Raw genomic sequence first — 14,613 nt, 5'->3', positions numbered from 1 at the left:
ATTTTTTTTTTTTTTTTATTTATATTTTTTTTTTCATGTAGTTCCCCAGAGTCAGACCACCTCAGTGTAAACAATGATTAAAATGATTTAGACAGTTCACAGCTCAAATAATAAACCTTTATACTGTAGATTTCATCTTTAATTTATAGTAGATTGTGCTGCTGCCTCTCATTCAGTTCAGAGATATATATATATATATTTATACTCGTAGAGTCTACAGTGTAGAGAAATAAAGCTTTACACTAAAAACACCTGTTCTGTATGTCTGTAACATTTCAATCTCTCCCCACTTCATGCTCACACAGAGGACGCCAAGAAAGGTGAGAGTGACCCTGCCTCTAGTGACCTCTGACCTCTATATGTCAAATATCTGTGTGTGTCTGTGTACCTACCTATCCATATTTTGGGGACAAATTTGTATCCAAAAGTGAACCTAACCTGACAAAATCTTCAAAACCTCCCTTTGGAGATGTCTTAATTTGTAAAACTGCTCTAAAGTGTTTTGTTGTTGTTGTAAAAATGCAGAAAGTTTTCTGTGAGGGGTAAGGTTAGGAATATCTTATAAAATCTATAGCATCTAAATGGAGACATTACACAGACTTCTATTGTTTTTATAATCAGATATTTAAGTAAACGTCTGTGTGTGTGTGTTTGTGGTAGTAAGACGTGTTTCTGCTTTCAGGTGTTTTCCAAACTGTTCGAGGTGGCGCGGAGCAAAGTGACGCTGAGCGCCGTGATGCCGACGCAGAGACAGAGACTGTCCTCAAACAACAACGTCCAAGAAGAGGAACTAGCCCGTGACGCTCGCGTTCAGGACGCTCCACGAACGCCGAGGATTCTGGGGGTTTCACGGGGTCTTTTCCCCAGGTTTCCTTTTTCTCATGTCATTACTTCCTGTCCGTCTCATCCGTGTTCACGGAGAAGCGTTCGGACTCGCTGACGTCTCCGTCCTCGCCTGGACGCTCCGAGCGCGCGATCCACTACAGGACCTAGTTGAGAACGCTGAACCGTACCAATGATTTCTCTGCTGTCTCTCTGCTGTACAGATCAACTTCCTCTGCTTCGTCATTCCATCCATCCAGACTCTGTTTCCTGTACAGACCAGGCTTTTTAAACGGCTCACCGTAGGGCATGACGTGCCAGAACGACGTGTGTGTGGCTCACGCTTGCACACGCTTCCTTTGTAGCAGGAGAACACATGGATTCATCTTCATCTGCGGGAATGATGCTATGATTCGTGTCCATGTTGGAGAGACATACACAAACACAAACATACACACACTCACCAACCTACACAATTATGCTTGTGCACACACACACACACACACACACACTCCTACAACACACAACACACCCGCGCAGTGCGCATGCACACAATCTTGTGCAACTCATGTAAACACACTTGCATACAACACACACACACACACACACACACACACACACACACACGTTTAGTTTTATATGGTCTTCATTCATGTCTTCTGCCTTGAGCTTCATCATTCCGGAATGTTTCATTCTTTTTCCATTTATAATTATATTTCTTTAATTTATTTTTCAAGTCGATTAAAATGAATCACTGTACTTTCACGTGTGGATTGTTTCTTTGTTTCATCTGAGATGAAGCCATTCACTTTGAGTCACCATGAACCGATAGACTAATTCAGTCAGTGTGCTTTATAATGTTTATGATAATATTCATATTTTGAATGTCTTAGTCACGTTAACTTGTTTAGAGATGAACAATACAATGAAACATATTTTATATTTGGAGATTATTTAAACCCAGGGTTTGTTGTGTTTGACGTGAGACGTTTATTGTTCAAGTGTTGAAGCACAATCTGTACAACAACTGACCGCATGTTTCTTTTCACAGAGAGATTTCCAATAACAGTATAAAATATAGCTGCAAGCAGCGAGGACGGGCCCAAGCCATCAACACAATCGCCATCCCGATAGCAGTTTTAAAAATGTTGCTTCCCTAATGTCTTAATGTTCTCATCGGCTGTGTTTTGACATTATTCTGATTAAGTTTGAAGCAAATTGGGTAAAAAATAACCATGTGATTTCCAATCCTTTTTAAAAGAGTCACTTGTTGCCAGTTGGTGACATTTTAGCGACTCCTGATAGTCACATCTATGTGATGAGACTCCTTGAACAATTAAACTGCTTTAGTTTGATCAAAATCAGACAAAGTATGCAACAGTTGTGCAGTAAACAAGCTAATAAACACAAAACTACGTTTTTATAAGCTGTCGACCTAAAAAAATGAGTGTTTAAGGACACAAAAGTGCAGCGTGTCATATTACTCTGAGAACTACACCCGCTGGAGGGAAATTTAACGGCGACAGTCAACATTCGTTATTTTTAACCATGTCAAAGGATTATTTCACCACTCTGAGAGGAGGAGATATATTGAGAAACTACTTTTTATTTCACTTTGAAAAAAAGAGAGAGAAACTACATTTTATTGGTTTATGTCAGTGCACCTTTTCCTTACCTTGCTTTTGTTGGAGAAATGATCCAGCTGAATGGCCCAATGTGAAATACCCTGACATCTACAACTATTTCTGTCCCTAAACACTCGTTTTTTGGCTCGACAGCTTATAAAAACATAGCTATGTGTTTTTTTAGCTTGTTTACTGTACACCTTGTCTCATGATTTTAGACATTATTCCACAATACAAAGTCAATGGAGAGCGTTGGATTGTTGGAACAATGTCTAAAAGCTGCTAGTAAACAAGCTAAAAAACGAGTATTTAAGGACACAAATAGTTGTAGATGTCTGGTTATTTCACGTTGGGTTCAGTTGGATCATTTCTCCAACAAAAGGAAGGTAAGAAAAAGAAGCACTGACATAGACCAATACAATTTAGTTTCTCAATATATCTCCTCTTTTCAGGGTGGTCAAATAATCCTTCGATATGGTTAAAAATAATGAAGGTTGACTGTTGGCGTTAAATTCTGAGTTCTCAGAGTAATATGACACTTTACAATCTACTTTTGTGTCCTTAAACACTTGTTTTTTAGGTCGACAGACAGCTTATAATAGCGAAGTTCTGTGTTTTTTAGCTTGTTTACTGTACACCTCGTCACATAGCAGCTTTTGATTCTAGTTATTAGTCAGAAATGACAAGCAGACAGCTTCTTCCCGCAATACAATGTCATTATTGTCATTGGAGAGCGTTGGTTTGTTTCTCCCCTCGGTGGGCGTGGTTTTCAGATTATGACGCGTGTCGCTCTGTCTCTATTTGCGCGCTGCTTTTGGCGCGCTTTTACAGTTTGATGCGCGCGCACACACACAGACACGTGTACGCGCAAACAAATGAGCAAAGACAACGCAGCGGAGCGGGATAAGAAGAGCAGCTCTTTCTTACAGAAGGATTTTAATAAGCGTTTGAACAGGTATTACTAATAGAAATGCTGTCTATTATTTTATAATTATGCACAGTGATATTCGGTTAGTGAGTCCAGATTAGTGTGTGAGTATGCAGACAGGCGTGTGACGTCATGACGTCGCCAAAACACTACTTTTAACGCTTTTAAAGCGAGGTATGGTATTGTGGCATATGCTGAATTATTACTATGTCATATACTACTGCATTTGGTACTCAGAGGTACTTAATATTTTACAAAGCCTGCAAAGCGGACTTTTGTTTAGAAAAATGTCGTTATCTTCAGTTCAAAGTCTTTCATAAGCAGGTTTAACTTTATAAAGATGTTCTTTTGGGCTTCCAAATGACAGGAATCAAATGAATTGGATCATCGAAGGTCGGCAGCAAAGACATCGGTTAATAAAATGGGATTAAATACATAAAGGATATTTGTATTATTTTACATTGAATTATTGCAGGTTTGCGTTGAATTTCAGTGTTTGTATTCATTTTGAAGAACACTGGATCTGTTTTTTAGTGAGTGAGATGAATTAATGCATGTTCACATTTATTCTAGAACTAAAGGAACATCTTAATCACAATTTCTCTCAACATGGGGACAGGAGAGCTTTTCATCAATAAATGGTGGGAAAGTAACTCGTAATGCGTTACTTTACTAGTTACTTGAAAAAAGTAATCTGATTACTTAACTTATGTTACTTGTAATGAGTTACACTCAACTCTGATGAAACAAGCTTTTTGTGTAAAGCTGTTTTGAAAATGTTGGGAACATTATTGTTTGAACATTAATCTTAACTGGTTTTCTTAACACAGCAAAATGAGAAAGCGATTGGAAAACGACGGGAAAGAGAATGAATATGTGGGGAGAATGTCACCAAAAAAGAGATGCATTGGAAGTAGGACAATCTTTCTTTTACTTTGTTATTAGACACTGTGTTTCTCAATCCTCAAAAACATTTACCCTGTTTTGATTATTTTTAAACAGATGGTGACAGCATGAAATCTCATTCTGGAAACATGACATTTCAACAGCATAATCTTCCTCATAATGATAATAATAGTAATAATAATAGTTTGATATCACCTGGACATCTGATTCATAACCCAAATATGAAGTATAACTCCTCAATAGACCAGAAGGATGGTTGTACAGCATTTGCTCCAAACATAGTGGGAACCAACATAACTGGTGATGTTAACATGAGCCTACATGTGGTGAGTGTCTGATCATACATTTTGCTAAATTACTCATTTAAGATATTGTTTATATGGTATTTGGCTTTTTCTTCTTCTTCAGCCACCGGTGTCTCACTCTACCTCAGTAAACAAACACGGTAAGAATAGTTGTAGAACACTGTTAACCCATGAATTAAATGCTCCTACCAATAATAATGATTTTCCATCTTTGTCCTGATTTTTAGAAGTTCTTCAGAACATAAAGAGTGAGATGAAATCTAGAATGATGGAGGACTCTGAGTGGATTTTAGAGGGCGGTGAATCACAGCCAGTGTCTCTAAATGAGATCTACACGCAACTGTTCATCATCAATGACGAGTCGGACCCCATCAATAAAGAACATGAGATCTGGCAGATGGAGACGACACATGATTTAGACACATCAGCACTGAAAATCATCAACTATAATGAAATCTTTCAACCGTCCATGGATAAGAACAGAATCATAAAGACCGTTTTGACTAAAGGAATTGCTGGAATTGGGAAAACACTCACCGTGCAGAAGTTTGTCCTCGACTGGGGAAGAGGAGAATCAAATCAAGAGCTAGACTTTGTGTTTCTGCTCCCGTTCAGAGATCTGAACTTGGTTACAGAAGAAAAGCTGAGTCTATTTGATCTGATTTGTGTGTTTTACTCTGAGTTTAGAGAGGCGAGAGAGATCTCTGAATGGATGTGCAATAGGAAAGTTCTGTTCATCCTAGATGGTCTGGATGAATATAAGAAGGATTTGAACTTTCAGAGCTTTCTTTTGTCGGATGTGACTGAAGAAGCCACAGTGGATGTCCTTCTAGTAAACCTTCTGCGAAGAAAACTGCTTCCATCCAGACACGTGTGGATCACCAGCCGTCCTGTCGCAGCTATACAGCTTCCGACTGAGATCTTCATACATGGGTACATCACACAGATCAGAGGATTCACAGATGAGCAAAAGGAGGAGTACTTTGAGAAGCAGTTTGAGAATCCAGAGCAAAGGAAAGAAGTCATCCGTCACCTGAAGTCTCAAAAGAGCCTGTGGATATTGTGCCACATCCCTCTGTTTTGCAAGATTTCATCGGTTGTTCTCAGAAACATTATTGAAAAACAAAATGAAGATGAAAAAAAGCCCTCAAATATGACGGAAATGTACATCAAATATCTGCTCATTCAGACTGAGCTGAGCCACAAGAAATATGAAGGACAATCGCTGTCACAAGACGCTCTCATGCGGCACAAAGAAGTGATTCTGAAACTGGCAGAGCTGGCATACAGAAAACTGAAGGAACAGAATGTCAATTTCAGAGAAGAAGACTTGAAGAAATATAAGATCTCTGTAGACGAAGCTAATCAATATCCTGGCGTCATTACCTGTGTCTCAGAACGCAAATTTGGATCTAACTGGAAAAAACTTTTCAGCTTTGTTCATCTCAGTGTCCAGGAATTCTTTGCCGCCATGTTTGCATTTCAAGAATTTCTATCAGGAAATCAAGACTCCCTGGAATTAAGATCAGCTACAAAGAGAAAGAACTCTAATTTGTGTGACTTTTTCAAAAATTTGATTGATGAGGCCTTGGAAAGCAAAAATGGACACTTGGACCTTTTTAACAGCTTTGTCTTTGGGATTTCTTGTGATTCCAGCAGAGAGTTACTAGAAGAATTCCTGACTTCAACCAGGAGCAGTAGTTCAGATGATCACAGAAAGGTGGCCAAGTACATTAAGACTTTGAGGAGGAAAGGTCTGTCTTCTGAGAGATGCATCGGTCTAGTCCGTTGCCTGGTGGAGCTCAAGAATCCGTCACTTTTGGAGAGTATGATTGCGCTTGAACGCTCACACTGCCACACCATTCTCACACCATTCCAGTGCTCACTTCTGGCTTATCAGTTTGTGATGTCAGATACGAAACACGAAGAGTTTGACCTCAGGAAATACGACATCAACTCAGACGGATTTCAGAGATTCTCTCCAGCCATCACATGCTTCAGAAAGGCTCTGTAAGTACTGTGATGTTAAACATCTTCAGAATGTTTGATGAAATATTCCCAGTCGAATTTGAATATAACAGAGTTTAAATGCAAAATTGTATCAGTTTAAAAGCAAACTTGCAACATGGAACATTGTTCTAGTTGTAAAATGCTAAATCGTTACAGTTTAAATGTAAGACTGTAACAGTTTTAATATAACGTTTACAAGTTTTAATGGATAATTGTACGGGTTTTCATGCAAGCTGCAAAAATGTAACCATTTAAAAGCAAAATTTTAGGTATAAAAGCAAAATGAATAGTTAAAAATAGGGTATGCCTAGGTCACGATACGGTACGTATCCCGATATTGGGTTCACGATACGATACGTATCACGATATTTTGAACAAAAGTTAAAACATGAAACTGAAAATCAAACAACAGATAAAAAAAAAAGTCAATAGCTTTCATAGTTTTACATACAAGGTCACATTTTAAGGTTTAATAAAAACCTGTATTAAAATTAACAACTGAATAGGTCTGTCTGTCACTGATTTTTATTTTTAATGTTTTATTTAACATAAGATTGTCAAGATGTCAAATTCTTTAAATCTGCTATCAATGCAAGATTGTATGTGTGTGGCCAAACAGAGTCCTACCCGACGGGTGAACCGCTAAAACTGGCGTAACGGGTGGAATAATATTTATCTGTCAGGTGCGGTGCGGGTGACATGCACGGGTATTTGCTCTTTGGACTCAATCCGGTACACGCTGACGCTGCTCTCAAACGGTCCCGTTTTGTGTTCACGCTGTCTGAAGACCGTTTAAAAGCCCTTTCACATGGGACGCGTCAAGCGGTGGAATCTCTCCGCGGCTGCCGCTTTCTCTCAAAGTGAAAGTGTTTTGCGGTCGAGCTGGTGTTCGCGACACGGTCTCGGGGTAAACGTAGTTGCAAACAACAAGGTCTCGTTTTACTTAACAAAAACAAAATAAATGAAACGTAATGAAAAAACTATATGTGAATTTGCTATTTGTCATTTTATGGGACAATGACTAGCGTAGTTTTCATATCAGACCCAGTTTACTATGACATTTTACACATAATTGTATTTTTACCTGCGCAGGCTATACACGCATTTTCTGGATTTTATTCCCCTTTATTAATAGCATTTCTCTCCGTATTTTATGGATCATACAGCTCCATTATAGCCTATTTTAAATGATCTTGATCATGTTTTCAACACTCCGACACGCGCTCAGTGAAATGTGCTTTTGGTTGTAAATAGTTATCTGTGCGGTAACTGCTTAAATCGTGGCTGCTGCTTATAAAAGGATTACAATACATCTTCAGAGGTTCCTGTCGCTAAGAGCCATTAAAGCTTTAAGATGTTTGTTCCAATGTCTGACTCGAAAAGCGGGTGAGTCTGAAGCACGGAACTTTTCATTTCCCACTCCGTGTTAATAACATGCACCGTGACTCTAATAATGTTTTGTCTGTAATTTTTTTTCTACCGTCGTACTGTCGCATGACTGTGAAACCAAAATGCTGTCGGACGTGAAGACAGGGTATCTTTAATTTAAGTTTCAGCCGAACTCATGTTGCTCTACTAATATTCAGTTCAAATGATTTCTGCATCTGATTCTGCAATGAAAGCACAAGCAGCGCTGTTGCAGAGTAGGAGACGTCGGCAGCTCAACCAATAGGATTAGATTGTCCTCATATCGTAAATGTATCGTCATCACTCTACAATACATATCGTAAAAAAAAATTTTCATCGCGAAATATCGTACCACGAAATATCGTTACATCCCTAGTTAAAAACTATAGTTAAAAGCTACATTTCAACAGTGTAATATTGTAACAGCTTTAAAGTGAAATTGTAACAGTGAAATGCAAAATTATTATTTTCAATGCAAAATCGTGGCAATTTAAAAGCAAACTTTAAACAATTAAACTATGAGATTGTAACAGTTTTAATGCGAATTGTTAGTCAATGCAAAATTGTAACCATTTAAAAGCAAAATGAAGTATAAAAGCAAAATGCGATTTGTTTAAATGATACATTTTAACTGTTTAAAGGCAAAATTTCAAGTATGATGGCAAAATTTGAATAGTTTAAATGCATAAGTTGAATTTGAATGCTGTTTAGTTTAAATTCTGCAAAATTGTTGGATTTAATGCGAAATTTTATCTTTTTAAAAACGAAGTTTTAACAGTTTAAATCTAAGATTTTAAGTTCAATTGCAAAATTGTACATTTTAATAGATAATTATAACAGTTTGAATGCAAGTTGTGAGTTTTAATGCACAATTAAAACAAAATTGAGAATGTAACAGTTTTAATGCAAAACTGTAACTGTGTTCAAGGTTTGCTTTTAAAATGTAAAACTGTAGCAGTTCAAATACACAATTCCTACAGTAAAATGCTAAATTGTTAGTTTTAATGCAAGATTGTAACAGTGTTAATGCAACATTGACAGACTGAAAGGAAGCAGCATCACAGAGCAGCACTGTGAGATCCTGAAGCGTTACCTGACATCCCCAAACTCTCACCTGACTCATCTCCATCTCAGCCACAATGGTCTGGGTCTGTCTGCACTGGAGCATCTTTCCACAGCACTCTGTGATCTAAACTGCCAGATTGAGATCCTGAACCTGAGCCACAATAACTTCCAGAGTCAGGACATGGAGCAGATCAGGAAAGTGCTTTCTGGAGAAAACCTGAATCTGAGAGTCCTGGACCTGAGCGACAATCCTCTCCAGGATTCAGGAGTGAAGATACTCTCAGATGGACTGCAGAGTCCTAACTGTCATCTTCAAGTTCTGAAGTAAGACAAACTAATCAGAGTCTAAACACAGATAAAGAGGAGAATTTGGCAGAATATACTGATGTGTTTGTGCATTATAGGCTTTCAGGCTGTCAGATTCAAGAAGGAGTTTATCAGCTGCTGTCGTCTTTGAAAGTCAATTCTTCATATCTGAGAGAACTAGACCTGCGCTATAATGATCTTAGACACTTCAGACAGGAGAATCTAGAGCAAGAGCTGCCCTCACTGAGGTACTGTAGCTTGTCTCTGCTGTTGTTTTTTCTCCGTTACACCAGTAAGTGGTTACTATTCATAAACAGCATCTAGCATTATTGCTCAGTAGGTTCAGTAGGTGAGTTTTAGTTAACACTGCCACAGCAGTCATGTGTCTACTATTAGAATAACACACATCAGTGCAGGGATCGGAAGAGGACAATATTTAGAAACTATAATATAATTATTTTCTCTTGTATGTTGTGTGTTGGGACTCTCCATTAGTTTTAAAATGTGATTCTGCTCTCAACACTCTTCTCTAACTAGTGTTTCCACTGGAGGAGAATGCGGTCACCAACCAGGACTGGATAAATGTGAGTAAATGGATTTCATAAAGATTGTGTGTCAAGAATGGCCATTTGTAATTTGTAAAACCTTTTCTATTTCATTTTAAAAGTGTGACTGATTTACAGAAGTGCTATTATTTCATGTGTTCTCTACCAACATTATAATCATTAAAAGAATAATCAAACTGCCATATTACCTCTATGAATACAGCTAAAGAACTGCTGTTGCTAATGCTAAATATAGACATTGATAATTATAGAAAAATTGTAACGTAAAAACATTCACCTTCTGTTAAGCTTGCATGGGATGCGATTGCTGCAAATATAGACTGCTTGTGGTGCACACATTTGACAGTTTTAATGTTAAATTGTAACCATTTAAAAGCAAAATTAAGTATAAAAACAAAATTTGAATAGTTATAGTATAAGATTGTAACAGCTTTAATGCAAGTTGTGACAGTTTTAGTGCAAATCTGTAACCATTTAAAAGCAAAATTTTAAGTGTAACAGCACAATTGGAATAGTTTTAATGCAAAATCGTAACAGTTTAAAAGCAAACTTTAAACAGTTTAAATATGAGATTTTAACAGTTTTATTGCGAGTTGTGACAGTTTTAAAGCAAAATTTAACCATTTAAAGTATAAAAGCAAAATTTAAAGTGCAAATGCAAAACTGTAATCATTTAAAAGCAAAATTTGAATATTTTAAATGAGATTGTAACCGTTTTAATGCAAGTTGTGACAGTTTTAGTGCAAAATTGTATCCATTTAAAAGCTACATTTTTAGTATAAAAAGCAAAATTTGAATAGTTTAAATGCCAAATTGTTAATGCAAATTTGTAACAGTTTAAGTACACAATTTCAACAGTAAAATGCTAAGTTGTTAGTTTTAATGCAAGATTGTAACTGTTAATGCAACATTGACAGACTCAAAGTGCTATACAAATACATGTGAATTGAGCATTTAAGCTTAAGTTTTCTAATAAATCTCTGTTTTTAGATTTCATGGCGCTCACCTTTGACCCTCAGACGGCTAATGAACTCCTCTCTCTGAGCGAGAACAACACTAAAGTCACTCGTCAGAAAGAGGCACAACAACTTCCTGCTAATGATGAGAGATTCGACAAGTGCAACCAGGTCCTGTGCCGCCAGCCTCTGATTGGACGCCGCTTCTTTGTGGTGGATGTGATTGGTCCAGATGTGCATGTGGGCGTGGCCTGTAAGGCACTGGAGAGGAAGGGAGCGAGTGCAGCTGTGTGTCTGGGACACAATAAGATGTCGTGGAGTTTATGTTTGTCAGATAAATTATATGTGGCTCATCACAACAACAAAACCATATCATTTCAGTCAGAGTCTGTCAGTAAACTGGGTGTGTTTGTGGACCGAGACGCTGGTTCTGTTTGCTTCTATATGTTGAGTCCAGAGTATAAACTCTTGTACATGTTTGATGCTGAGTTTCCTGAGGATCAGGAGCTTTATGCTGCGTTCAGGATCCAGGACACAAACAGCTCAATCATTCTCAGTAAAGAATAGCTAGAAATAGATGCAGTTACTGTCTGTGATTGACTCCTCAGATCTGGAGAGATGTGTGTGATCAGACCTGCTGAAAACAACCAAAACACTGAACCTCTGATTATCCAGCAGATCTGAATCCTGTGATCAACATTCTCCGTTTAAGACTGTGAAACTATTGTTTGAGTCATTATTACAAACAGTGTCATGTTCATGATTCAGCTGTTATATTGTATTAAACAAAAGTGACTACATTATAATGTAATTATAATATGCAAATAATGAGGCACATCAAGTTGGAATAAGTAACTGTGCTGTTGCCTCTAACACCTCTATGGTTATTGCCAATGCCTGTAGTTGATTTTCAGGTTGTAGTGATGATAAACGATAACAGACAAGAATCTAAAGATAGTTTTTAATAGTACATCAATATTTGGATCAGAAATATATATATACATTAGTGGTGGGCCGTTATCAGCATTAACGCGAGACTCTTATCGGGCGATAAAAAAAATATCGCTGTTAATCTATTCTCAAAGTTGGGTTGGGAGCTGGGTCTATACTACGCAAGCTATGATGACTTTCACCTTGATATATTAGCGTGGATGTACAGTCGTGGCCAAAAGTTTTGAGAATTACATAAATATTGGAAATTGGAAAAGTTGCTGCTTAAGTTTTTATAATAGCAATTTGCATATACTCCAGAATGTTATGAAGAGTGATCCGATGAATTGCATCGTCCTTCTTTGCCATGAAAACTAACTTAATCCCCCAAAAAACTTTCCACTGCATTGTTAAGAAGGCTTCAGGGCGTCCAAGAAAGTCCAGCAAGCGCCAGGATGGTCTCCTAAAGAGGATTGAGCTGCGGGATCGGAGTGCCACCAGTGCAGAGCTTGCTCAGGAATGGCAGCAGGCAGGTGTGAGCGCATCTGAACACACAGTGAGGACAAGACTTTTGGAAGATGGCCTGGTGTCAAGAAGGGCAGCAAAGAAGCCACTTCTCTCCAAAAAAAACATCAGGGACAGATTGATCTTCTAAAAAAGTATGGCGAATGGACCGCTGAGGACTGGGGCAAAGTCATATTCTCCGATGAAGCCTCTTTCCGATTGTTTGGGGCGTCTGGAGAAAGGCTTGTCCGGAGAAGAAAAGGTGAGCGCTACCATCAGTCCTGTGTCATGCCAACAGTAAAGCATCCTGAGACCATTCATGTGTGGGGTTGCTTCTCATCCAAGGGAGTGGGCTCACTCACAATTTTGCCCAAAAACACAGCCATGAATAAAGAATGGTACCAAAACACCCTCCAACAGCAACTTCTTCCAACAATCCAACAACAGTTTGGTGAAGAACAATGCATTTTCCAGCACGATGGAGCACCGGACCATAAGGCAAAAGTGATAACTAAGTGGCTCGGGGACCAAAACGTTGATATTTTGGGTCCATGGCCTGGAAACTCCCCAGATCTTAATCCCATTGAGAACTTGTGGTCAATCCTCAAGAGGCGGGTGGACAAACAAAAACCCACTAATTCTGACAAACTCCAAGAAGTGATTCTGAAAGAATGGGTTGCTATCAGTCAGGATTTGGCCCAGAAGTTGATTGAGAGCATGTCCAGTCCAATTGCAGAGGTCCTGAAAAAGAAGGGCCAACACTGCAAATACTGACTCTCTGCATGAATGTCATGTAATTGTTGTTGAAACGTATGAAGTGCTTGTAATTATATTTCAGTACATCACAGAAACAACTGAAACAAAGATCTAAAAGCAGTTGAGCAGCAAACTTTGTGAAAACTAATATTTGTGTCATTCTCAAAATGTTTAGTCTGTGTATTTAACTGAACGCGCACGTCGCGCAGCCTTTTACGCAGAAGTACATGCAGTGTAGGAGTAGTTGGTGACACAAGTTTGTATAGTTAATTGTGTTGTAAATGCAATTGTCAAGCAGTTTGTGATGCATTTTGGAAACAGGAGATGAGCCCCTGGTCTAATGCGCCACCTGCTTGAGAAACCCGTTCTCAAAGATTTACTTTTAGTCATTATTTGGGTAGCACACATATTCTGAATGCCTTCAGCAGAATTCAAATGAGCCATTTTAATCTAGATTAATTCCAAGATTACAGTGAGATTAATCTAGATTAAAAAAAAATCTATGCCCACCACTAATATATATATATATAAAGCCTAAAACAGGACACAGAGCAGCAGCAGTGATATATGTTCTACGGTTCAGGTATAGAATAGCAAAAAGAACATCCAATCAGTTTATACTACAGAAATTATTCCACTGTTTTATCAGACATTTTACAAAGTTTGTTCAGAATACAAACAAAAACAGTTATCTCTTTTGTATGGATACCTGCACATATAGGAATAGAAGGAAATAAAGTGGTGGATCAAATAGCGAAAAAAAACATTAAAACACCCAGACCTAGAGTTTAATGTGCCAATGAGGATATTAGAAATAAAAGAGCTCATTAAAAAAGGATTAAAAGATATGTGGCAAAGTAAATGGGATGTGAGAATAAAGGAGAACATTTCTATAATAAAAAAAAACTTGTAAACAAGAGGAGATTTTTTGGGAATAGAAAGGAAAACAGCATAATATCACACCTTAGAATTATATATAATAAGAAAACGAGTCTTAATTTTGTGTTAAATGTAAAGGATAGGAAAACAAAAGAATACAAGAAAAAAAAATCATATCTCACTTGCAACGATAGACATGTTTTACATACTATTTAGTTATCTCAAAGATAGAGTTAATTAACAGGATTTAAAGAATTACTACTTTTTATTTATTTATTTATTTTTAGTTTTCCTTTAACATCAATGCTCCACACTCCATCCTAGTAGGGGGCGGTATATGCTCTTAAAGCTGGCTTGCCAACCGGCATGAAACGAAGAAGCGATGAAACCAGAGCGGGATAAGATGAGCTGCTCTTCATAACAGAAGGATCGCATTGTTGCCAGGTTCGCGGTTTTCCCGCACAGTCGGTGATTTCAGCGTCTGCGTTTCTCTAAATGAGTACACGAAAACATAAACTTAATCTCTAGAGCCTCTCAGAACTTTACATACGTGAATACATTTGAACAGAAACATTCTATAATGTACTTCTCAAAGTAGTATTACTGTTACTTGAAAAAAAAAATATTGAATGATATTTCTTACATCCA

At 37.8% G+C, this 14,613-nt stretch overlaps 2 protein-coding genes across 4 annotated transcripts in view; both read left to right on the top strand.

The window, feature by feature from the left end:
- The window catches only part of LOC141293379 (atlastin-2), an 18,956-nt gene extending 17,039 nt beyond the window's left edge, over positions 1-1,917 (top strand). The window contains exons 13-14 of one of the 2 annotated variants that reach the window (XM_073825407.1): positions 306-320; positions 683-1,917. In XM_073825407.1, coding sequence (XP_073681508.1) covers positions 306-320; positions 683-940 — 273 coding nt within the window. In that variant the 3' untranslated portion in view covers positions 941-1,917. The remainder of the gene's footprint in view (positions 1-305; positions 321-682) is intronic. The other variant, XM_073825408.1, reaches the window with a different exon arrangement.
- A 1,384-nt stretch (positions 1,918-3,301) lies between these two features.
- LOC141293739 (protein NLRC3-like) lies at positions 3,302-11,696 on the top strand. 2 transcript variants are annotated; one of them, XM_073825793.1, is made up of 10 exons: positions 3,302-3,402; positions 3,949-4,016; positions 4,206-4,288; positions 4,378-4,607; positions 4,690-4,726; positions 4,814-6,596; positions 9,045-9,392; positions 9,473-9,622; positions 9,912-9,958; positions 10,931-11,696. In XM_073825793.1, exons 2-10 carry the CDS (start codon positions 3,985-3,987, stop codon positions 11,461-11,463), a joined length of 3,243 nt encoding a protein of 1,080 aa, XP_073681894.1. In that variant the 5' UTR covers positions 3,302-3,402; positions 3,949-3,984; the 3' UTR covers positions 11,464-11,696. The 2 variants fall into 2 exon arrangements, with proteins under 2 accessions (XP_073681894.1, XP_073681895.1); XM_073825794.1 differs by lacking the exon at positions 3,949-4,016 and having other exon boundaries at positions 3,332-3,402.
- The last annotated feature ends 2,917 nt before the right edge of the window (positions 11,697-14,613 follow it).

The sequence above is a fragment of the Garra rufa genome, chromosome 20, assembly GCF_049309525.1.
Source record: "Garra rufa chromosome 20, GarRuf1.0, whole genome shotgun sequence".
NCBI classification, from domain to species: domain Eukaryota; kingdom Metazoa; phylum Chordata; class Actinopteri; order Cypriniformes; family Cyprinidae; genus Garra; species Garra rufa.
The sequence above is the reverse complement of the archived record's forward strand: the minus strand, read 5'-3'. Positions and strand labels throughout refer to the sequence as shown.